Source organism: Hemiscyllium ocellatum, chromosome 4 (genome assembly GCF_020745735.1).
Source record: "Hemiscyllium ocellatum isolate sHemOce1 chromosome 4, sHemOce1.pat.X.cur, whole genome shotgun sequence".
Lineage (NCBI taxonomy): Eukaryota > Metazoa > Chordata > Chondrichthyes > Orectolobiformes > Hemiscylliidae > Hemiscyllium > Hemiscyllium ocellatum.
Window position 1 is genome coordinate 23,214,717 of NC_083404.1, and position 23,683 is coordinate 23,238,399.

The 23,683-nt window shown below is 41.1% G+C and overlaps 1 protein-coding gene across 1 annotated transcript in view; it reads right to left on the bottom strand.

The window, feature by feature from the left end:
- The window catches only part of csmd3b (CUB and Sushi multiple domains 3b), a 1,941,594-nt gene that overhangs the window by 335,491 nt on the left and 1,582,420 nt on the right, over positions 1-23,683 (bottom strand). Inside the window, exon 23 of the mRNA XM_060823982.1 lies at positions 641-797. Coding sequence (XP_060679965.1) covers positions 641-797 — 157 coding nt within the window. The remainder of the gene's footprint in view (positions 1-640; positions 798-23,683) is intronic.

The window sequence follows — 23,683 nt, forward strand, 5'->3', positions numbered from 1 at the left end:
TCAAATCTACAATTAGCAGAAATAATCCTCTAATTCTAATACCGTTTTGTCCTTGACAATAATAAAGTAACGTTACATCCTACGAATATTTTACTCTTTGTATTCCCTATTTAATTCAATATTATATCTACATTTCACAAAGAAATGGTTTCTTGGAATTCAGTAAGCAATCTTCTGTGAAATTAGATTATATTCAAGATTCATCAAAATTCATGAAACAATATTTACAAAACAATTGTTTCTTTGGTGATATAAATCTCATCGAAACCTATTGCTCAATAGTTTATTTATTACAACATCAAAAGTTGTTTCATTGTAAGAATTTGAATGGGCATGAAAATTTCTAGAAATAAAACTGAAACAAACAACGATTGTTTAGTTAAATAAATTTTGATTTCTTTATATTTGTGCCTCAGCGCTGTTGATATGGAGGCAAATTTAGATTTGTCTTATAACAGCACATTTTTACAATTGGAGCCAGAATAACTTATTTATTAACTTTTGTTTTAATACGTTATTGTTATAATAGTAGGAATTTCCAATTGTACATACGCATGATCTAAAATCTGGTGGTTATACAAGCAAAACAGGATAATGAGCTCTCTTGGCTGTAAACAAGAAATATGTTTAAACCACTCACCAGTGTAAACAAGCTGAAAACCTTCATCAGTTGTTTCAGAGTCTGTATTGAACTCCAACCACAGGTGATTGGAAGTGCTACTCAAAGTTACTCCTGTCAACCCAGTATCAGTGAAAGCCCCCAGAAGATGGGCAGAACTGTCTTTTCCATCATATATCTAACAAAAGAAACAAATTAACATTTAATATCACTATCATATAAAGTAGCATTTACAGAAATGAGCATAAAATAGAGACAATGTAATGTAAGCATCATGTTGTTACCAGATTATGTTAACTTTTTGACGTAGCATGCTGATATCATAGGGCAGAGATGATAATTGGCCCTTAAAGATATAAACTCATTCTAAAAGATGGAAATATTTCCAGTGTACAAAGCTTAAAGATGAAACTAAAAACACTATGTCTTGAGTGAAAGGTTTAACCATTTCCAGAACTGTTGGAGCTCATTCTCTTTCCATCATGCTCTTATTGTTGTTCTAGCCTTTCAGAAATCTTCATGATGATGTTGTAAGATCATGTAAATTGTTGAACAATGGAATCGTTCAAAATTACTGCAACCCAAAATCATAGATTCTGATTTTCCATTGTCATACTTGCTTAGCTGTTTACTGTTTGTCCAAAGTCATGGGGTACATGGCCATGCACATTTTACCTTTCTCAGTGCAATGTACTTCAGTGAATGAGTGTTGGTTAGATCAGTTGGTGGGATGGCTGGTTTGTGATGCAGAGTGATGCCAACAGCGTGGGTTCAATTCCAACACTTGTTGAGGTCATCTATCATAAACAACTCTCCATCTCTCTCTTTGTTTTGATGTGGTGACCCTCAGACTAAATAACCACCAGTCACCTGTCTCTTGAGACAGAAAAGCCCTACGGTCCAGTCAGAATATGGTGACTTTACCTCAGTAGGAATGAGGAATGAATGAAAGGATTCCACTACCTCATGCCAGTTTGATGGCAGAACCAAATCATTACAAAAGTGAATACAGGTTGGTATGTTACATTTATTGTGTTGGAATCCAATGTCTACCTTCTCACTGTGAAACGGTGGATTTTACATGAGTGACAAAGACTTCTTCAGTAGCTATGGCTGATAGCACCAAACAGTTTCTTAGAAATGGTCTGGCATCAGATTGATGAAGTTCAAAGGGATTATTGAAAGCAACACTAATGTGTTGCAGGGACCCTCTCAGACTGCATATCACTATATGAATGTCCTGAATGTGCAACATGTTGGACAAATTGGCCAGACAAGGAAAAACTAGAGAAGAAAATTTCCCACAGTCAGTGAGTAATCACAATTTGTAAAGTAAATAAAAGATAATCCTCTTCTGCATTTATGTCTCTTCAGATCTGAGATCTCTCCTTGGTTACTGTATTGACTTAAGTTGTCAGTTGTCCTGATCTAGATCTCATCCATTCCATTCCCAATGATGTAACAATCTGGATCCTCAAAATATTCAATAACTTTTTTTAACAAAAGACGATACACACATTAATGACCTATCTCATCCAACTTCCAGCTCTTTGAAAAGATATAAGTTAGCATACACAATACCTGAAAAAATGCCAGAAAGATGCTTGATTCATCTTGAATACGAGATGATTAGTTTAATGCAAAAATATGGCTAGATGTGTCTGATGAATCCATGCTTTTCTCAGATATCTACCAGCCATAAAAAACTGTAAAACACTTTATCCAAAATGTCATATTTGCCTTTCATGATGCATTTAATGCATCCAACTTTAAAATATAATAGATTAGAATACAGAATGCAGCAGCATAGAATTGGATAGAATTAGATTAGATTACTTACAGTGTGGAAACAGGCCCTTCGGCCCAACAAGTCCACACCGACCCGCCGAAGCGCAATCCACCCATACCCCTACATTTACCCCTTACCTAACACTATGGGCAATTTAGCATGGCCAATACACCTGACCCGCACATCTTTGGACTGTGGGAGGAAACCGGAGCACCCGGAGGAAACCCACGCAGACACGGGGAGAATGGACTAGACTAGATCAGGATAGAGTTGAGCGTCCAGCACTGGAAAAAGCAGAGCAGGTCAGGTAGAAGCCAAGGAGCAATAAAATTGATATTTCAGGCAAAAGCTCTCCATCGGGAAAAGGATAGACTAGAATAGACTAAGCTACCTGTCCATAAATATTGAAGATAGAAAAGCCTGAAATGCCCAAGATTTTTGACCTGATAAATACCTTATCTAATGTTTATTATTTTACTGTTGGAATGACTAAAGCAGGTAATGCAAGGGTGAAGCAAATAGGTAGTGGTAAGAAGAAGAAAATTTATTAATTGTAAAATTAATAGCAGAGAATGTTGTATACTGTACACATTTGCTTTTATTTGAATTTCACTTCACACTTTGACATTGTGATCATAGCAAAAAGAAAATTTCTACAAACAACTAAAACATGTGGGTTTTTTTTCCCCCTGCCTCTGAATGGGATGGCAGGAAAGATACATGTACACTTGTCCTTTAATTATGACATCACAGATTGGGGATTATATAAAATACCCAACACATTTTCCTGTCTGCCCCCAAGAGTGTGAAAAAACTATAAATTGTTCTAATAATTATATCAGGGCCAAATAACAAGTAGATGCGTTTACAATAAATAAAACACATATAATATGTACACATTAGAATATTGACAGCCCAAATACTTAAAAAATACTATTAAGAATTTATATTAATATATCATCACTGAGCTAATGAAATAGTTTAAGGTACTTCAGGAGAGCATTATATAACAAAAGATAGTACTGAGGCACAAATGAAATACTAGTCAGCTGCCCAAAAACTTTGTCAGAGAGATAGGTTTTAAGGAGTGTTTTAAACAGAAAAGTGAAGTAGAGACACAGCGAATATTCAGGAGAGAGTTCAGGAGCTTGGGCTGAGGCAAATGAAGGGAGATTCATGTGTAGAGGAACAATTAAAATCAGAATATAGAGTGAGAATTAGAAGGACAAAGACATTTCATCGTGTTAGGGGACTGGAGCAGATTAGAAAGATAGGGAAAGTGAGACATTTAAAAAAGGTGTAAGAATTTTACAATTATGCTTGACCAGGAGATACCCCACCACCAAGGATATATTTCCCTCCCCTCCCCTATCAGCGTTCCACAAGGACCACTCCCTTCGTGACTCCCTCGTCAGATCCACACCCCCCACCAACCCAACCTCCACCCCCGGCACCTTCCCCTGCAACCGCAGGAAATGTAAAACTTGCGCCCACACCTCCACACTCACTTCCCTCCAAGGCCCCAAGGGATCCTTCCATATCCGCCACAAGTTCACCTGTACCTCCACACACATCATCTATTGCATCCGCTGCACCCGATGTGGCCTCCTCTATATTGGTGAGACAGGCCGCTTACTTGCGGAATGCTTCAGAGAACACCTCCGGGCCGCCCGAACCAACCAACCCAATCACCCCGTGGCTCAACACTTTAACTCTCCCTCCCACTCCACCGAGGACATGCAGGTCCTTGGACTCCTCCACCGGCAGAACACAACAACACAACGGCTGGAGGAGGAGCGCCTCATCTTCCGCCTGGGAACCCTCTAACCACAAGGTATGAATTCAGATTTCTCCAGTTTCCTCATTTCCCCTCCCCCCACCTTGTCTCAGTCGGTTCCCTCAACTCAGCACCGCCCTCCTAACCTGCAATCCTCTTCCTGACCTCTCCGCCCCCACCCCACTCCGGCCTATCACCCTCACCTTGACCTCCTTCCACCTATCCCACCTCCATCGCCCCTCCCCCTAGTCCCTCCTCCCTACCTTTTATCTTAGCCTGCTTGGCTCTCTCTCTTATTCCTGATGAAGGGCTTATGCTCGAAACGTCGAATTCTCTATTCCTGAGATGCTGCCTGGCCTGCTGTGCTTTAACCAGCAACACATTTGCAGCAGGAAATAAAGTAGATTACAGAGGACAGATGTAACAAAAGCTTAAAGAAATGTTTCAGTTGCAGATAAGCTGAAACAGAGGCAAAGCAGGTGATAATACAGAAGGAGAAATCAGTAGTCTTTGTAATAGCACGTCTATGAGTATGGAAGCTCATCAGAATCCTTTTAGGCAGAGGCAGGGACTGGTCCTATGGGAATACAGAGGCAGCCTTGTCAAAGTACTTAAGTAAGTATCACGTTGTTCCACTGCAATGCTGACATTACCCAGTTGGTCACATCATGCATTGATCACCATTTCTAACCCCTGACCATAACACCTTCTGCTTCCTGTTTCTTAAACGAAACAGTTACAAAATTGGCTAACATGGGTATGAGAAGGGGAAGTTGTGATCAGCAGTTTATTGGGAATAGGATCAAAGGAACCAAGGTGGGTCTCATGGACAAAATGAGCTCATAAAGGGACAATTGGGAAATATATGAGCTCAGATTGAGGACAGAAGGTAGCATTAAAGGAAGTTTGGGTCAATGAGCTACTCAAAGAATGGGACATGGAAATGATAACAGACTGGAAAGTCTTGATCTGAAGGACAAAGTAACTGAAAAGCTTGTCACACTTAGTGTTGGACATGAGGCTTGAGGAGAGAGAGAGAGAGAGAGAGATAGGGTTTGAAAATATAGTTTGGTATGGATAATCCTGGAAAAGTCAATAATTTCTGTTGAGGACAGCAGGAAACAATAGTGCTTTAAGTGGCCCTGCAAGATCTGGCAATATATGGGTACACCAATTATGCATCATATCTTTTCAAATTATGAAACAATTTATTTTATGTATATTTCTTACAGAATCTGCAAGACCTATAGAGTGATCAGTGGCAGAGAACTCAGCTTACCCAGTACCAAGGAGTTGCTCTGTTGCTTATGGATAGTGCACTGAAAATCAAACCTTGCTATTCTCAGAGTCATGATAAAAGTTAAAGATTCATTTAAAAATGCAGAATTCCCCAACTGACCCGACTTTCAAGACTTAGGTTGACGGTAAGTATGAACCAACTTTCTGTACTAAACAAGAATTGCTATTCTTTACAAGAAAATAGACTCGAACCATTGATCACAAATATCAACCATTAGCACACAATACCATACAATATTTAATCCCCTTTTAAACTCTGCCTGATGCACGTAAACGCAAACACATCTGAGTGTATAGGTGAAGGGTAAAACTGGGAGAGCAGTTATGAAACAATTTATTTAATGTATATTTCACAATTCCTATTCACAAGATCTGTTGAGATGATTCTCATGCTGATTAGACCACTACCTCTCAGTCTTTCATCTCTGGATGCTTTCATTGGTTTATCTGAGGCACAAGGTGACTGGTCCACGCTATAAAAGATAACTAACTCATTCATTTAACTTCACAGCTTATAGCAACTGTTGATAGAAAATAAATCAATTTTCTTCATGATTATTTTGGCTTTTACTACAGAGAAGAGCTCCTGAGCTGATTGAGATCTATTGGCTTCTCAGCATCTTGTTCACAATCCTAAGCTGTTCAGCTACCTGGGCACCAATCAGATAGTTGTATACAGGCAGAATGTCTTTGTTATTGACAACTGGCCATTAGTCCAGACTAATCAAACTGTCTGTTCCTGACTGAATCTCCATTTAAGTCGACTCTTGGTTTCAGCACATCTATACCTTTGCTTATTATGCTGAACCTGCAGCTGTGTAAACAATCCTTATAATGATTGCAAGCTGCAATCATATTTCAACAGCCTTGGTTTTAAAAAAACAGTTCATTTCCAATTTAGATTAGATTACTTACAGTGTGGAAACAGGCCCTTCAGCCCAACAAGTCCACACTGACCCGTCAAAGCACAACCCACCCAGACCCATTCCACTACATTTACCCCTTCACCTAACACTACAGGCAATTTAGCATGGCCAGTTCACCTAACCTGCACATTTTTGGATTGTGGGAGGAACCCGGAGCACCCGGAGGAAACCCACACAGACACGGGGAGAATGTGCAAACTCCAGAGTGAGTCGCCTGAGACGGGAACTGAACCCAGGTCCATGGCACTGTGAGGCAGCAATGCTAACCACTGTGCCACCGTGCCACCCACTGATTTCTGTGCATAATCAAAACTGCAGAAAAATAAAATGACATAACTGTTACAATGTGTTCCCATTTTAATGTACATGTTTAATGAGGTTGTTTACAAATTCTTCATTGAAGCAAGTGAAGGGTGACAGTCAATGTCCTGAAATCAAATTAAAGATTAGTTAGTGTTTGTGGGGATGGGCAGGGTTTGGAGGCATGGGGGTGTGAAGGGAAGTGGTGAAGGAAATTGAGAGGCGGGTGATGAGGCGAGACATGAGCATAACTGAGCAAACGTAACATTCCTGATCCAAAACTGGAGTATGATCTTGTTCATCACATTCCTGACAAAGAGCTAATGCCTGAAACGTTGACTCTCCTGCTCATCGGATGCTGCCTGACCTGCTGTGCTTTTTCCAGCACCACACTTTTCAGCTACGATCTTGTAAATCTAATTCCTGATGCCATACTGAAATGTATTCCTGGATCTAATTATTACACAATGGGCTGAATTTTACCAGAAATGGGAGTGGTGTCAATTTCAGTGAGTTGCATGGAAGGTTTCCCTTCATGAGCACCAAACAATGGGTTTTGTTGCTTTATTCTCCACAGGTCACCTCAATAGTTATGCTCTATACCTCTGTAATGTCTTACACTATTATATGCTGAGCCATTCTTAGAGATAAGCCATGCATAAGGTACAGCACTACCAGCCAGGAACTGATCTTCACAGTGCACATAGTTGGAGGGGAATGAAATAGAAATAGTTCTGGGGCAAAGTGGTGGCATGGCTGACACTTTACCTTTAATACAATCTTTATATTCAGAAATGTATTGTGATTTACCTTATTACTTGTCTGATCTACTGTCATTGTAACTACAACTCTAAGAATCAAGCTGTACAGATAACCCTTCTTTAGCATTATCCTAACTTCAAAAGCTGTCCACAGGACCATTACTCTTTCCCTAATGGCAAGTGTAGCCTAACATCTTTTCATTGTTCAAATTGGGATCATTACATACTGGAAAGTCTTCAAAAGGTTGTAAACATTCACTTTTATTCAGTGTTGGCAAAAACAAAGAAAAATAAATGAAGAAAAGCTGCTTTTGCTTCTTGGAATGGACAGAGACTGATTGCTTTTCGAGCATCAATAGATTTACAGTCAATGAGTGATCACTGCACCCAGCTCAGATCTATTGGAAATGAATGTTAATTAAGTCCTGCTCCGAGCAGTTCTATAAAGTTGTACTAGAGTTAAAACATTAACTTAATTTCTCTCTGCACAAATACTGCCAGATATATCATGTTTCTCCAACATCCTCAGTCTTTAGTTCAGATTTCCAGCGTTCACAGTATTTGCTTTATTTGTGTGAGTTTATTCCTGCCTAACTTGTTGTACAGTGCCAATATTGCAGTGCTCTATCAGACCGAATGTGTTGTAACTCTTGCTCAACATCCTCAACGATAGACAGTTTTGACTTCCAGTGTCTTTTCAGTATCTGTCACATCTGCATTTGCACCCCATCCACACACACCTCCCAACCCTACCTCCCCTTTGACTGTCCCAGTTCTGCAGTAAACAGCATGTTTGGATTATGTGGCATATTCTGTCTGGGGTCTAATGCAAAGCCCCTCTGAACTTATCCAAACATCTTAACCTCAATTTCAATGGTCCTATCAACTTCTCCATGATGCTCTTGGTGGAAGAATTGGTGGCATTGTAACTACACTCAGCCTTAGTTAGGGATTTTATACAGAAGTCATCTCACATGTTTACAGAAGGAAGTCTATATACCCAGTAACCATAAATGTAAAGCATCCAACCATTGAAATTCAGCAAAACCACACAAGTCTGAAGGATAGAGGCACCATGGAGATAAACCACGGACTTTAAAGGTGTGGTTTTGATGATCACGGGTATATTGTACATGGATGCAACTGGCCACTTTTCTGTCCAAGGTCAGCCAATTTACATGACATGTTTGCAGTCTGTAGCACTGCACACCTGGGGCACAACAGCTCAGTGGCAAAGCTGACTGTCTGGGCTGCAGCACTGACACTGTCACAGGGAAACAAGATGACACTGTGTGATCTGGTACAAATTTTATCGATATCAGACTTGACAGACTCGCGGATCAACAGATGCGAGATCCCCACAAGTCTGCAGTAGATCCTGGGAAGCAGCCAATTGAATAAAAGTTTAGCACAGCTGTCACTTTGAAGGCCATCAAGAGAGGATGGCCAACAACTTCTTTCCGGTCAGAGGTCATTGCTCTCGCAGTTCGGGGGAGAGGGGTTGAGACTGTTTACATTCTACATTGAATGTTAATGAAGCCTCCTTGACTTCCTCCCTGCCTACATAGCAGCTCTGTCAGTTACTGCATTCACCATTTTGTCATCCTATCTGTGCAGCTCCAGACAATCTTGCAATGTGCCTCCTCAATGGACAGTTAGCATCGCACATGCTCCAAACATGGTGCAAATCCAAGGAGCATGCATAGGACACATTGAGAGCTGCTGCAGCTGCTGGATGAGCACCTTGCCAAGAATAAAAGATACAGTTGAATTCTTGTGATCCAATTATGATTCCAGTCAAGGGAACAGGTTATATTGTTGGCATTGAGGTCAATAGGCTCTATGCTTCCTGAACACCATGCTAATCCTGAGGGGACATTTGCTGTAACTTTTTCATGTAGAGTGTGTTCATCTGGAGGTTACGGCTGGTCCTGGGCTTGCTGCCACATTCATTCTTCCTCAACTTCTCTATGTCTCTGAAGCACCATGGCTACAGCAATGATAGCCCCTGCAATGGCTAGTTTCATTGGTCACAGTTGAAATGTGTGGTGCTGGAAAAACACAGCAGGTCACGCCACATCTGAGGAGCAGGAAAATTGATGTTACAAGCATAAGCCCTTCATTAGAATTATGGGCACAGTTCCAATAAGCACATGGGATGGATATGAAAAAGAGAAGTCCTTAGTGATGTGAACAATCAGCCTCCACATTACTCACAAATTATAGTTTAGTATAATCCTCCATACCATGGTTTATGGATAACTTTGACAAAGCAGGTTATGGATTGTCTCCACTTTAACTTGCTACATAGGGTCCTTACTCTGATAAATGCTAACAAGCTATGCTTTGCAAATGCAGTAGGAGATTGTAAGTACTGTATGATTCCTGATATGTATTCCTTGCACCCCCAACTCCCACATCACCCAAGAAAGATAGCATAGCTGATATTGACAAATACTGACACAGTTCAAGGTGCAAGGAAATTAGCTTCACGTCTTTTGCAGCCTGTGAGATCTTGGATTATCTTTTTTGGATCACCTGTGACTACTTCTACTTCTACTAATGCAAGGTACTATGATTACAATCCATCATGCCTAAGTGCCTGATTAATACAATTGCCCCTTGAAGGGCCTTACAGGTAGAGGCCACATGTACAGACACACACTACCTATTCTACGTGTGGTCACAGCCATTTTCCACTTCTTACGCATATGTACAAGGATAGAAGGCAACGCAAATCATGGACTCAGCTTGGTAATCCAGGAACTACCTGAAGCTGGATGTTCCTTTCTTCAATCCTCTGCCTATTGACCCCATCAGTAACATGCTTCCTAAATTGCCACACACTTCTTTCATTTACAACAGCAACTCCTAACTTTACCTCCCAAACCTCAGCCCCTCAACGTAATCATGCTAAACATTGTACTGATCAAGTCAGGGTTGAAGTGACCTGAGTTCACCGCTTCCTACAAGCACCCATACCTTACTATTTCTTTCCCTTACATATTGAATTGTTCCACTTCACAAATATTGTCACCCCTAAATCCCTACATTGTTTCGAATCTCCACAATTTCCTTCTCAATTTCCCTACTACATAGTGAATCCGTTAATCCCTGAGCTTTTGCCCTGGACTTTGGCCCAAATTTTACCCAACTTGGACAGTCAGCCCCAACCAACAAATTACCAAGTTCCTGACTGATGTCTATGCAGCTCCTTCTCTGACCAAATCCATGGAGTGGTTACACTGGACTTGCGGGACTGTCCATGGACAACTCACCAAGCGATAGTTATGGGGAACATCTCACCCTGACTGCTGCAGGCCTCTGGAATGATAGTACACACTACCCTGGTCTTACTGTGCCTGCACCCCAAAACCCTTTGGCCCAACTGAGGAATATAGAGTCTTAGAACTGCCAAAGTATGAAAGCAGGCCATTTGGCCCATTGCAATAACACTGACCCTGCAAAGAACATTCTACCCGGAACCCCCCACCCCCCCCACCCACTCACCCAATCATGGCTAACCCACCTAACCTAGTCACCCCTGGACACTATGGACAATTTAGCATGGCTAATCCACCTAACCTGTACAACTTTGGACAACTGGAGCATCAAGAGGAGACTCATGCAGAGGTGGGGAAAATGTGCAAACTCTATACAACCTGAGGCTGGAATTGAATATGGGATCCTGGTGCGGCAGCAGTGCTAACCATTGAGCCACTATAGGACTCCATTCTACTCCCCTTAGTCTTTGAAACATGGTCATTTAGTTGAAGGTCAGAGCTGGCAGATGGTGCATGTTAGTGCCCGATATGGCAGGTTACCTATCGGCAACATGTCCACCTCCTTTCCTAATCACCGCTGTCAACCATGATATGCTGCCTGGCTTTGTGTCTGTGTTAAACAGCAAGGTGACACTGTGTGCTTTTAATTTTTGAATGAGGGAGCAAAGTGGTGCTGTGAGCATCCAAGTCAGCCACAGTGAGTGAGTGCTAAGAGACCAAGCACAAAGCCCAGAGTTGTTGCCTCATCAATGGATGTGAGATGGATATTTGTCCCTGTGTACAAAGTATTCTGACAGCAGCATGAAAAAGAAAGGTGGTTATGTGCTCCAAAATGCTGCACTGAAAAGGAGAAATGTAAAGTAAGTGTACAATGAGAATAGGAGGAGGCATGTACATGTCTGGATGGGGAAATTGAAGGGGACTGTTGCTGTCCACTCAGTTAGCCTGAGATATTGGAGACTGTTCTCCATAATGGAGACCCAGAGCAGCAAGCAGTGAGCTGGCATTACTGGGTATGCACTCCAACATCTGCTTTGGGAATTGTCAGTATCTGATTTCTGTTGAAAATGTGTTGCTGGTTAAAGCACAGCAGGTTAGGCAGCATCCAAGGAATAGGAAATTCAATGTTTCGGGCATAAGCCCTTCATCAGGAATGAGGAGAGGTTGCCAGGCAGGCTAAGATAAAAGGTAGGGAGGAGGGACTTGGGGGAGGGGCGATGGAGATGTGATAGGTGGAAGGAGGTCAAGGTGAGGGTGATAGGCCGGAGTGGGGTGGGGGCGGAGAGGTCAGGAAGAGGATTGCAGGTTAGGAGGGCGGTGCTGAGTTGAGGGAACCGACTGAGACAAGGTGGGGGGAGGGGAAATGAGGAAACTGGAGAAATCTGAGTTCATCCCTTGTGGTTGGAGGGTTTCCAGGCGGAAGATGAGGCGTTCTTCCTCCAACCGTCATGTTGTGATGTTTTCTCTCTGACACGTGGGAGAGCAGGAAACTGCATATCATTGAGGTGAGATTCAGAGCTAATGGCATATTAATGTAAGCAAACAGACCTCTTACTCACAGGTTTCTCATCATCTTCAGGAATTTCATTTCTGTCACATTTCCCAATTGACTCACCATTGCACATGTCATTCAGGCACTGGAAAAATTCTATCCAAGGACCCTAGCTGGATTGGAGGCATGCAGGGATCATGCTAACTTCAGTTTCCCACAACAACTAAACCCAAATCCTTAATTCAGTCAGAGAGTCTCAAACAGGCTTAAGAAGCTGGGGGGATTTCTTGGCTGAGTTTAGTAACTTCAGCACATACAACGGATCAAATTCAAAACTGCCTAGGTCAGTACATAACTTGCACAGGCTGTGTAATTGTCAAATGAACCAGATGAGAGAATTTTGTACCATTGTATGAAATGCATCGACCAACTTAGCTGGCCTTTGCAAAGCAACAAGAATCAGGGAGTTTTTTTTTCAATCAATAATATTCATGAAAATAAGAAACTGCAGTAAAAATGGCAATTTAATGCAATTTGAACATGAAACATCAAAATGGAAATTTTACAGAATTGAATTTGAAGTGATTGCTTTTTATTTCAGTGCCATTCAAAATCAAGACAATCAAACTTTGTCCTATTAGTCATCAGGGAATCAATATCACTGAGCAAAGTTTACTATCTTTAGGTCTAGTTTCATTTTACAAATTCTGGATGGTGTTCTGTCAAAAGCAAGTCTGAAATAATGAAAATTTGCATGAGGAGAAAAAGGACAACAGCTTTCTTTCCAAGTATATTGATTGTCTTGGAATGGTATAACACAAGGTAAAATTGCCCTCCTCTGGCTGTGATTATTGCTTTGCATCTCACTCCAAACTTCTTCCATCCTTTTCCATTTCCATTTGTCTCAATTACTCCTATTTCCTTCTTTTATTTTATTCATTCATGGGATGTGGGTGTTGTAGGATAGGCCAGTTTATTGCCCATCCCTAACTGCCCAGCAGGCCATTAAGAATTAACTGAATTGCTATGAGTCTGGAGTCACATGTAGGCCAGATCAGGTATGGATGGCAGTTTCCTTCCCTGAAGGACATTAAGTGAACCAGGAGGACATCTCCTCATTACTAGATTCTTCATTCCAGATTCTTTATGAAATTCAAATTCCACCATTTACCATGGCAGAATTTTGAACCTGTACATCGCCCAGAATATTTCCTAATTAACAGCCCAGTAATAATAACATCACAAGGGTTTCTTTCCTGCTGTGGCTCGAAAAAGGTTTTCTCTTGTGCTTTTGTTACCTGACTTCTCTCACGCTACTCTCTGTTTAATCCATGCTGAACACTATAGCCCTCTCCCTTTTTGTCATTTGGTTGCCAGGACTGAGGGGGGTTTGGCATATCCCTGGGAGTGTTTCATTAAGTGGCTGCTGTTGCAATTTTTGTCTGTAAGGAGTGCAGCCCAGTCCTGTGAATTGCAGGTCCAACCAGAGGATGAGCAGCTCAGCACAGTAACACCATTGCTGTTGGTGGTTCTCTGTGAATGCTGTGGCAATAAAGTATCTCAATGGTTAAGATGTCCTTGAAGAGTTTGGAGGATGCTGGATCCTGGCAGGTAAATCCTGTGATGGGGTAGGTCAGGCCTGCAGCACACCCATCTGTCAGCCTTGGGGATGTTGGAAGTCTACCAAGTTTCAGTGAATACTCTCCCTACATGGTGACAGGCCTTACCCATGAAAGCAGGCAAAATGCCCATGGAGTCCAAAATGGCCTTAATTGATCACTATACTAGTTCACTGGGGCTGCCAGTGAATGGCTGGTACATTTTCAGCCATATTGTTAGATTACAGAACTTAAAGGTTAGTCTCAGTAATAATGATCATAAATCTATCGAGAATTGGCATAAAAATCCATCTGGTTGAACAATGTACTTTATGGCACAAATGTATTTTAGGAAAAGAAAACTGGCATCTTTCCTATGTCTGCTAGGAGAAAGTGAGGACTGCAGATGCTGGAGATCAGAGCTGAAAATGTGTTGCTGGAAAAGTGCAGCAGGTCAGGCAGCATCCAAGGAGCAGGAGAATCGATGTTTCGGGCATGAGCCCTTCTTCAGGAAAATCAGGATTTTCCTGAAGAAGGGCTCATGCCTGAAACATCGATTCTTCTGCTCCTTGGATGCTGCCTGACCTGCTGCGCTTTTTCAGCAACACATTTTCAGCTCCTTCCTATGTCTAGCCAATTTGTCACTCCAGGCCCATTGTGATGTGATTGCTTTTTATCTGATTGGAAGTGATCATTCAGGTTTGAATGGTGACCTTGCCAGCAATTGACCAATCCTACAAAAATCATAAAAAGAACTCTCTGGTGGATGTAGAAAATGATCTTGTCCTTCTCTCTTGGCAACAACATAATCATGAATCACCTGTAGAAAAGCAACCCGAAAGAACATTTCCCTCAAATCAGATACAACATGATTATTTTCAGAAACATGTTCAATGATGTTGACGTTCTCCCTCTACTAATATTATCAATACTTAGCTTGAAAGGGCAAGAAAGATATTTAAAAGATACTGAGAGCATGCAAATGTTAGTCAAATTCTCCAGTTGAATTGAAAGCGATCTTTTTTATCTTTGTGAGTATTTTTCTTTCACATGGAGAACGCATTCACAATTTAAATTTCTCACATGAATACATTTATCTAATTTTACATGTACGAATTTTAAAAGATAGCAAAGTGTTGGGAAGCAAGTCTAAATTTCCTGTTTGCATGTGAGATGGTGAGATACTTAATGACTGTTGAAAAGTGTTGTTTTAGGAAACAATTTGATAGAGTATTACGATTAAAGTGTCTCTGTAATCTCTTCCCACAGTAATATTACCCAAGATCCTCTAATTATGGTCTTTCACGGATTTTAATCGCTCCACCATTAGTGGCTTGTTGTCAGCATTTAAGGGTCTACACTCTGAAATTTCAATCCCGAACCTCTTTCCCTCTTGTCCACTGCTTTCTCTGTCCCGCTGTCTTTAAACCTTTTGTCATGTCCTCCAATATCTATGTTATTTCGTATCAATTGCCTTTGATTATAATCATCATTTACACTTGATGACATTAAATATGCTCAATAAATGTAATATTGTCATTGATACAGCCTTGCATTATCTCCTCCAATCAGTTTCTATTGTAAAAATATATGTCGATTTTTAATCCAATTGCATGTTAAATACAGAGAATGGCCAATCTCTGCATACTACACAACTCAAACCACAAATAGATTATGAAGCTTGCCATATCATTTTGCAGACTATACACTCAAACTGGCATTTCACTTTAGTTTCAGTTTTTCAGCAAAAAAAAACCTTCGGGGATATTGGCATTGCTGGCTTGGTGGGAAGGCCAGGGCTGATGCAAATACAAGGAGTCTGCAGAGGGCTGTAGACAGACTAAGAGGGTGAAAAACTTAGCAAATGGGATATAATGTGGGATAATGGGAGGTTATGCACTTTGGCAGGAAGTATAAAGAAGTTGAATATTATTTAAATGGATTGTCAATAAAAAACTTGAATAAGTATGGAAGAGGAGGCGCGGATGTCCTAAAAGGCATAAAGGTGGATACATCCCCAAGTCCCGATCAGGCGTACCCTAGAACTCTGTGGGAAGCCAGGGAAGTGATTGCTGGGCACCTTGCTGAGATATATGTGTCATCAGTAGTCACAGGTAAGGTGCCGGAAGACTGGAAGTTGGCTAATTTGGAGCCACTATTTAAGAAAGGTGGTAAGGAAAAGCCAGGGAACCAAAGACTGGTGAGCCTGCCATCAGTGGTGGGCAAGTTGTTGGTGGGAATCTGAGGGACAGGATTTACATGTATTTGGAAAGGCAAGGACTGATTAGGGATAATCAACATGGTTTTGTATGTGGGAAATCATGCCTCACTAACTATTGAGTTATTTGAACAAGAAGGGGACTGATGAGAGCAGAGCAGCGGACATGATCTATATGGACTTCAGTAAGGTGTTCCACAAGGTTCCTCATGGTGGACTGGTTAGCAAGGTTAGATCACATGGAATACAGGGAGAACTAGCGATTTGGATACAGAACTGGCTCGAAGGGAGAAGACAGAGGGTGATGGTGGAGGGTTGCCTTTCAGACTAGGGCCACAAGGATTGGGGCCGGGTCCACCCATTTTCACACTTATATAAATGATTGGATGTGAACATAGGAGGCATAGTTTCTAAGTTTGTAGATGACACCAAAATTGGAGATGTAGTGGACAGCGAAGAAGATTACCTCAGAGTTCAATTGGATCTTGATCAGATGGACCAATGGACTGAGAAGTGGCAAATGGAGGTTAATTTAGATAAATGCAAGGTGCTGCATTTTGGAAAGGCAAATCAGTGCAGGGCTTATACACTTAATGGTAAGGTCCTGAGGAGTGTTGCTGAACAAAGAAACCTTGGAATTCAGGTTTTTTGAAAGTAGAATTGCAGGTAGATCAGATAGTGAAGAAGGTGTTTGATATGCTTTTCTTTATTGTTCAGAGCACTGAGTGTATGCTGCAGTCAGGTTGCGCCTATACAGGATATTGATGAGGCCACTTTTAGAATATGTGTGCAATTCTGGATTCCCTCCTATGGGGAATATGTTGAAAGAGTTTAGAAAAGATTTACAAGGATGTTTCCAGGGTTGGAGGGTTTGAGCTATAGGGAGAGGCTGATCAGGCCGGTGCTGTTTTCCCTGGAGCGTCGGACCTGAGGGGTGACCTTATAGAGGTTTCCAAAATTATGAGGTGCATGGATAGGGGTGGGGGAGACAAGAACTAGAGGCCATAAGATAGGGTGAGAGGGGAAAAATTTAAAAGGGACCTAATGGGCAACCTGTTCACACAGAGGGTGGTCCATATATTGATTGAGCTGTTAGTGGAAGTGGTGGAGTCTGGTACAATTACAACATTTAAAAGGCATCTGCATCGGTATATGAATAAGAAGGGTTTAGAGGGATATGCTGTGCTTTTCCAGCACTGCACCCTTGACTCTAATGCCCAGCATCTGCAGTCCTCACTTTCACTTAGAGGGATATGGGCCATGCTGACCAGATTAGGTTCAGATATCTGGTCAGCATGGACGAGTTGACCGAACGGTCTGTTTCCGTGCTGTAGATCTCTATGACTCTATGGCTAGTTAGAGAAGTTGAACGAAATGCAGATCTTTTTTTCAAAGAGTGTGGAAGATAAAAATAATGAAGCTCTGCTGAAACTACACAAGGCATTAATCTGACCAAAACTGAAATACTGTGAACTGCTTTGGGCCCTTGACCTAAAGAAAAATATTCTGGCATTGGAGACCATTCATTAAGCTGACTAAGGTACAGAGGGGCTGTTTTATGATGAGAAATTTGGGCTTGTACTCAATAGAATTTAGAAGAACGAGAGTCAACCTTATTGAAGCATTGAAGATTTTTAGGGGACTTGACAGGGCGGATGGAGGAAGGCTGTTGTCCCTTGTGGGAGAATTTAGAACCAGAGGACATAATCTCAAAATAAGGGATCGAACATTTAAAACAGAAATGAGAAGGGTTTTCTTCTTTTAGATTAGTAAAGGAATGATGGGTATGGGGAAAAAAAAGAAAAGAGGAATTGAAGTTATCAGCTCAACCAGGATCTTATCAAATGGCAGAGCAGATTTAATGTACTGAATAGCCTATTTTTATTTCTACGTCTTATTGTTTTATTATGGCCATTTATGGCCCATCCTTCATTGCTTGAGAAGCTGATGGTGAGTTGCCTTCAGGAACCATATATATTGTAAATGCATACTCAATACTATCTCGGAGAAGTTTGACCTAGCAATAATGAATGGAAATAAATTTCTAAGTCAGGCTAGTGAGGAACGTGCAAGTGGTGGCACTCCTATTTATCTGTTGCCCTTGCAGACGGTATTGTATTTGGGTTTGGAAGATGCAATCTAAGGAGCTTCGGTGAAGTTCCGTGCTGCATCTCTAGACGGTACACACTATGTCAATGGAGGAAGGAGTAAATATTTGTGGATAATGGTGCACTCCTGCCAAGTGGGCGGGATTCTACCAAATGCTTGATTTGTGCCTTGGTAGATCATGGACAGGGATTGGGAACACAGAAATGAGTTAAGAGTCCGAGGATATCATCTTATTAGATTTTCGCTAATGAGACATGAGCTCAGGTTCAAGGGAAGCCTGAGCATACAACTTCTGGTCTACACTACACGTGTGCCAACAAGTTTGGGGCAAGAAAAGAAGCTCAAATTAGCAGCATGTAATCAATCTATCCAAACAGCTGATCATCTTCAAGAATTTTCATAAACTCTCAAACAGAAAATGAAAAACATGAAAACAAAATTGCTGTTCACAAATGCATGCTTGGAAAAGAAAACTTTGGACACCAACATAAGTAATCTAATAATGTGAAGATCAAAGCCATTATACTCTGCAACTACTGTTTGGAAAATATCGTTGATTGTACAAAGTGTAACTTTATATGGGACATCATCCCTCCATTGCTCAACTTCATCCTTGCCACAGTTTATCTGTTGTTGAAACTCATGCTTTTGCGACTTCAAGACTTGATTCTGACAGCACACTTCTGGTTGTTATCCAATGTTCACATTGCTGTAAAACTTGAGACCAGCCAGAAATCTACAGCTTGCATCCTAACTCATACGAGGTCTTATTCACCTTTTATCCTCTGGTGGTTACGTTGACCATCAATCAACATCCTGATTTTAAAATTCTCATCAAATCCATCCAGGACAATCTGTATCAGAGGAGTGAGTGATTGATTGAAAGTATGGGATTTTGTATTAATCTGTGCAAGTTTTAATATTGGACCAAACTTTCCTGGAAACTTGTAAAATGGGTTGTTTAACACTGCCAATCAAAATTATGTGTAAATGCGTAATGCTATGTCACAATAATTGCACCTCCCCACCAATATCCTCACTAAGGTTGTGCAGAATTGATTATTAGCTGAACACCCACCCCTCAGTCAAGTCAATAATGATCAGAAATTTCTAAGCTTTATATTGTTTTTAACAGCTGTTTAGATTATAAAAAAGAACTGAGCCAGGATTACAGATGGAAGACAGGAAAGCAGCATCAAGGCCACCATCAGATCAGCCATGAATCTTATTAAATGATGGATTAGGCTCAAGAGGTTGAATTGGCTTTTTCTTCTCATAACTCTTGTGCTCATGTTCTTAAATTTTCATTTGTGTACTCCAATGTAATTTTTTCTTTGGTCTGCATGAAAGCAGTGATATTTTATCATTTAATATCGTATTCAACTCAGTAAATTTCCTTGGACTCTCCAGTTAAAGATCTGTCCTGATGTGGGTGCAAGGATACAGACATCTGGAGACCAGTCCAGATGTTAATGTTTGTTGCTCTGTGGAAACCAGTCAGAGGGGCAAGCATCAGGAAGTTGGCAAGTGTGAGGAAATCAGTTCGGAAATGAACTGGATGAAATCAGCCAGGATGGTAATGTCCTAATATGTCAAGATAAGGGATGACAGATTGTTTGCTTTTTAATCTAAGAACTTGCATTCTTCCAATGACTGCTTCTTGATTTAGTATTGCTGAAGAACAGATTTCCCTGCAAGTGTAAAACCATTATGTAGCATTTCATTATATTTGATCCGCATCATTCCATGTAGCATTCCCCAAACAGAGAGTCTAAGCAAGTGATCTACGCAGAACTCTCATCTAGTTTCAGCCAGTACATAAGGGCAGAGGAAGACAGGAATTAAGAAAATATTGGGAGGTCATATTGTGGCTCTACAGGACAGTGGTTAGACCACTTTTGGAATATTATGGGCGATTCTGGTCTCCCTCCTATTGGAAGAATGTTGTGAAACTTGAAAGGGTTCAAAAAAGATTTACAAGGATGTTGCCACGGTTGCAGGATTTGAGCAACAGGGAGAGGCTGAATAGGCTGAGGCTGCTTCCTTGGAGCGTTGGACCTAAGGGGCAATATTTTTCATGCAGAGGGTGGTTGGTGCATGTATGGAATGAACAGCCAGAGGAAGGTGATGGAGGCTGCTACTATTACAATATTTAAAAGGCATCTAGATTGGTGTATGAGTAGGAAGGGTTTAGAGGGATATGGGCAACGTGTTGGCAAATAGGACCAGATTAATTTCAGATATCAGGTCAGCATGGACAAGTTGGACCAAAGGATCTATTTCATGCTGTACATCTCCATGACTCCATGATTCAGCACAATGCTTCTCCTTGATTTGGTGTCTTCTTCTTGGTGATCTGCCAAAATTCAAACCCTGCCAAGCAAGGTAGCAGAAAACTCAAAACCTGTAAGTGTCTGACAGGCTTTTTAGACAGTCAATAAAAATGTGTGGAAATGCATCCTTAGCAGGGCCAGCTTTAAGGATAATTGACATGGAGGTCCAGCCTGGGAGCTGCAGTCAAGTGGACAACATAATCCAAAAAGGTGGACAAAAGTGGGTTCAGTGAGAGTGGGTGTGGAGGAAATGTAGCTGCCACATGCAAGGCACAGAGTGGACCTTCTGAAGGAACCACAAATGGAGGATAGGCGAGAAAGGCTTGCAGATTACCAGTCAGAGCCACAGATATAGAGGATGTTTGGTGCCTGTTCGGCATTTTCACTTTTGTTCAAAAGAAGAGGAGTTTTTTTTAAATGTATATATTTGAAGACTACAACTTAAACACAAAAGTGTGAGAAAATACATGTTTTTTCAGGATGCTTCCTTTACCCTAAAAATTGATAATTGTCAACACTGCCTCAGAAACTTTCAGTCATCATATTTAGCAAACAGAATCAAATGCAATATATTTACACGTTTACTTTAACAGATTTCACAAGAGTGGGCATTATAATTTAGGTGAGGAGACATGTTTTCATGAGCAGATGGGAAGAATGAGTCAGCAACCTTCCTGGCCCTGAAGATCCACCTCGTTTAAAAAGCTGCCTGCCCATTCACGATATTTTGATTCCAGTGAAGTGAGGGAGTGATGGAGTGGGGGATGCTGTCAGGGACAGGCCTGAGGTATCCCCAGAGGCAGGCAGAAATCAACTAAGCTTATTCAGCTTCTATTCATCACTGAAACGCTCCATCCCAAGCAATATCCTGGTGAATCTTCTCTCCACCCCATCCAGTGCAAGAACATCTTGCCTATAGTGTGGTGACCAGAACGGCGCTCCTGAGATGGCAAAACTGATAAATGAGGAAAGGTTGAATTGGTTATCATTATATTTGCTGGAGTTCAGAAAAAATGGGGTGGGATGAGGAGGGCTGGTGCGAAATCCCATAGGAACCTGTAAAACACACACAGGTTCAGACAGAGTAGGTGCACGAAGGATATTTCCGATGTTAGGGTAGCCCAGAACCAGGGGTCACAGTTTAATGATATGGTGTAAACCATTTAGGACTCAGATGAGAAATTTCTGTGGAATTCATTAACACAGAAAATAGTTCAGGTCAAAACGTTACATGATTTCAAGTAATAGTTAGGTAGAGCACTTGTTTCTAAAGGGATCTAAAAATATGGAGGTAAAGCAGAAACAGACTTTCGATTTGAATGAATAGCAGAGTTGGCTCAAAGGGCAGAATTACCTAATCCTGCTCCTATTTTTGATGTTTCTATGTAATTATTAGCTGTACCTACCTATTTGTTTGGGATTTATCCACAAGAACAGCCAGGTCCCTTTAGAATTACAACATGCTGCAGTCTTGCCATTTAAGTAATGTGCTGTTTTTATATTGTTCCAGCCAACAACCCCCCAAATTATATTCCAGCTGCCAACATTTTACCGATGTGAGTTGTTAAACTACTTGTATTCCTTTGCAGACTCTTTGTAACCTTTCCATAACTTGCCTTTCCAATTGTCTTTGTACAGGTAACTAAAGGAGTAGTTGCATTCTAGCGAAACCTCACTTAATAGAAAATTGCTGAATAGAAATGGGAGAAGTGGGGTTAGGGGCAGACCAGCACAAAATATCACCCATGATCGCTCAAAAATCTCCCAAAAGTTTAACACTACGTACTGCACAGACTGAATGAAGGCTTAAATCATATTTATTAATGAAACAAAAGTAAATTTAACAAATTACAATGAAAAAATATTAGTAATGCAGAGAGAGAGGGTCAAGATCATCACCATTACCTTCAGGTGCAGTTGGGATTGAAGAAGTGGATGGCTGTGGTTGATTGCCTTCTGACCATTTCTTGGGGATTGGTTTAAAGACATTCATTCAGTTTTTGCTGCTTTGTCCTTTTCCTTCCGTCTTGAAGAAGCAGTTCACAAGGTGCCAGATGATACCTTATTGAACAAACTGTTACCCTGCTTCATTCTGCACTGTAATTATTGTCCTCTAAACGATGCAACTGCCTCTCAATTTCCCTCAAAATAGAAGGCCAAAAGAGAAGTGGAAAGCTCTTGTGGTACTGTGTCCAGAACTTCATCTTTTTCATCTCCAGCTTCCACATCCCCGTCAGCGAAAGATCAGCTGACATTGGAGCACGCGCAGAATGGCGCGGTGACTTCAATGCTGACATTGGCGCATGCGCAGAACAAGGCATGCAAAACGATCACTGCTGGAATTGCACTATTGCGAACGGAGGCATGCATTCTTGAAAATAACGTTCCCTAATTCTTCAGTGAAGTTAGAGCCAAATCGCACTGTTGAAACACGCTTTCTCCAAGAATCACTTGTACTGCTTATCCACAAGTAAATGTATGAAATAGACTGACCAAGCATGAACATAGGTCAGCTTCTCATCCCTTACCTCTGGCTGACTATTTCACACCCAGAGAAGAATGACTTTTGAAATTTGTACACAAACTTCACTGTCCTCCACAGTAATATTTGATTTTTTACCTAACCCTGTCAGCACCCTGTGACAAAGTGTGTATTATCTACAAGACACACTTACCAAGATCTTTCAGTAACACCTTCCATACATATGCCATCTACCCCTAAAAGGATAGTAGATGCATGGGAACACCCTGACCAGTATGTTCACCTCTATGTCATATACCTGACTTGCAGCTGTATCATCAAACCTTAAATTTTGCCAGATATGGCAGAATGACACTTTTCAAACAGCAATTTTGGTTTACCTACATGACATAGACTTCAGTGCTTCAAGAAAATTGCTCACTGCCACCTTTCAAGTGCCAATTAGAGATGGGCAATAAATGTTAGCCTAGGCGGTCACATGCATATCCCATAAAGATGTTTTTAAAGAAGACCCAAATTATTTGAGGAACAATGCATACAGATCTGTATGCAACACTCATGAGGAAAAGTGGAATGTGAAAAGGAATCAGGGAAGGCAATTCAAACCGTTCTAGGCTGTTTCACCAATCTTAGTTCATGACAGCTGTTCCTTTCTTTCACAGCTATCAAGAAATTATCAAGTTAAGCCTTGAAAAT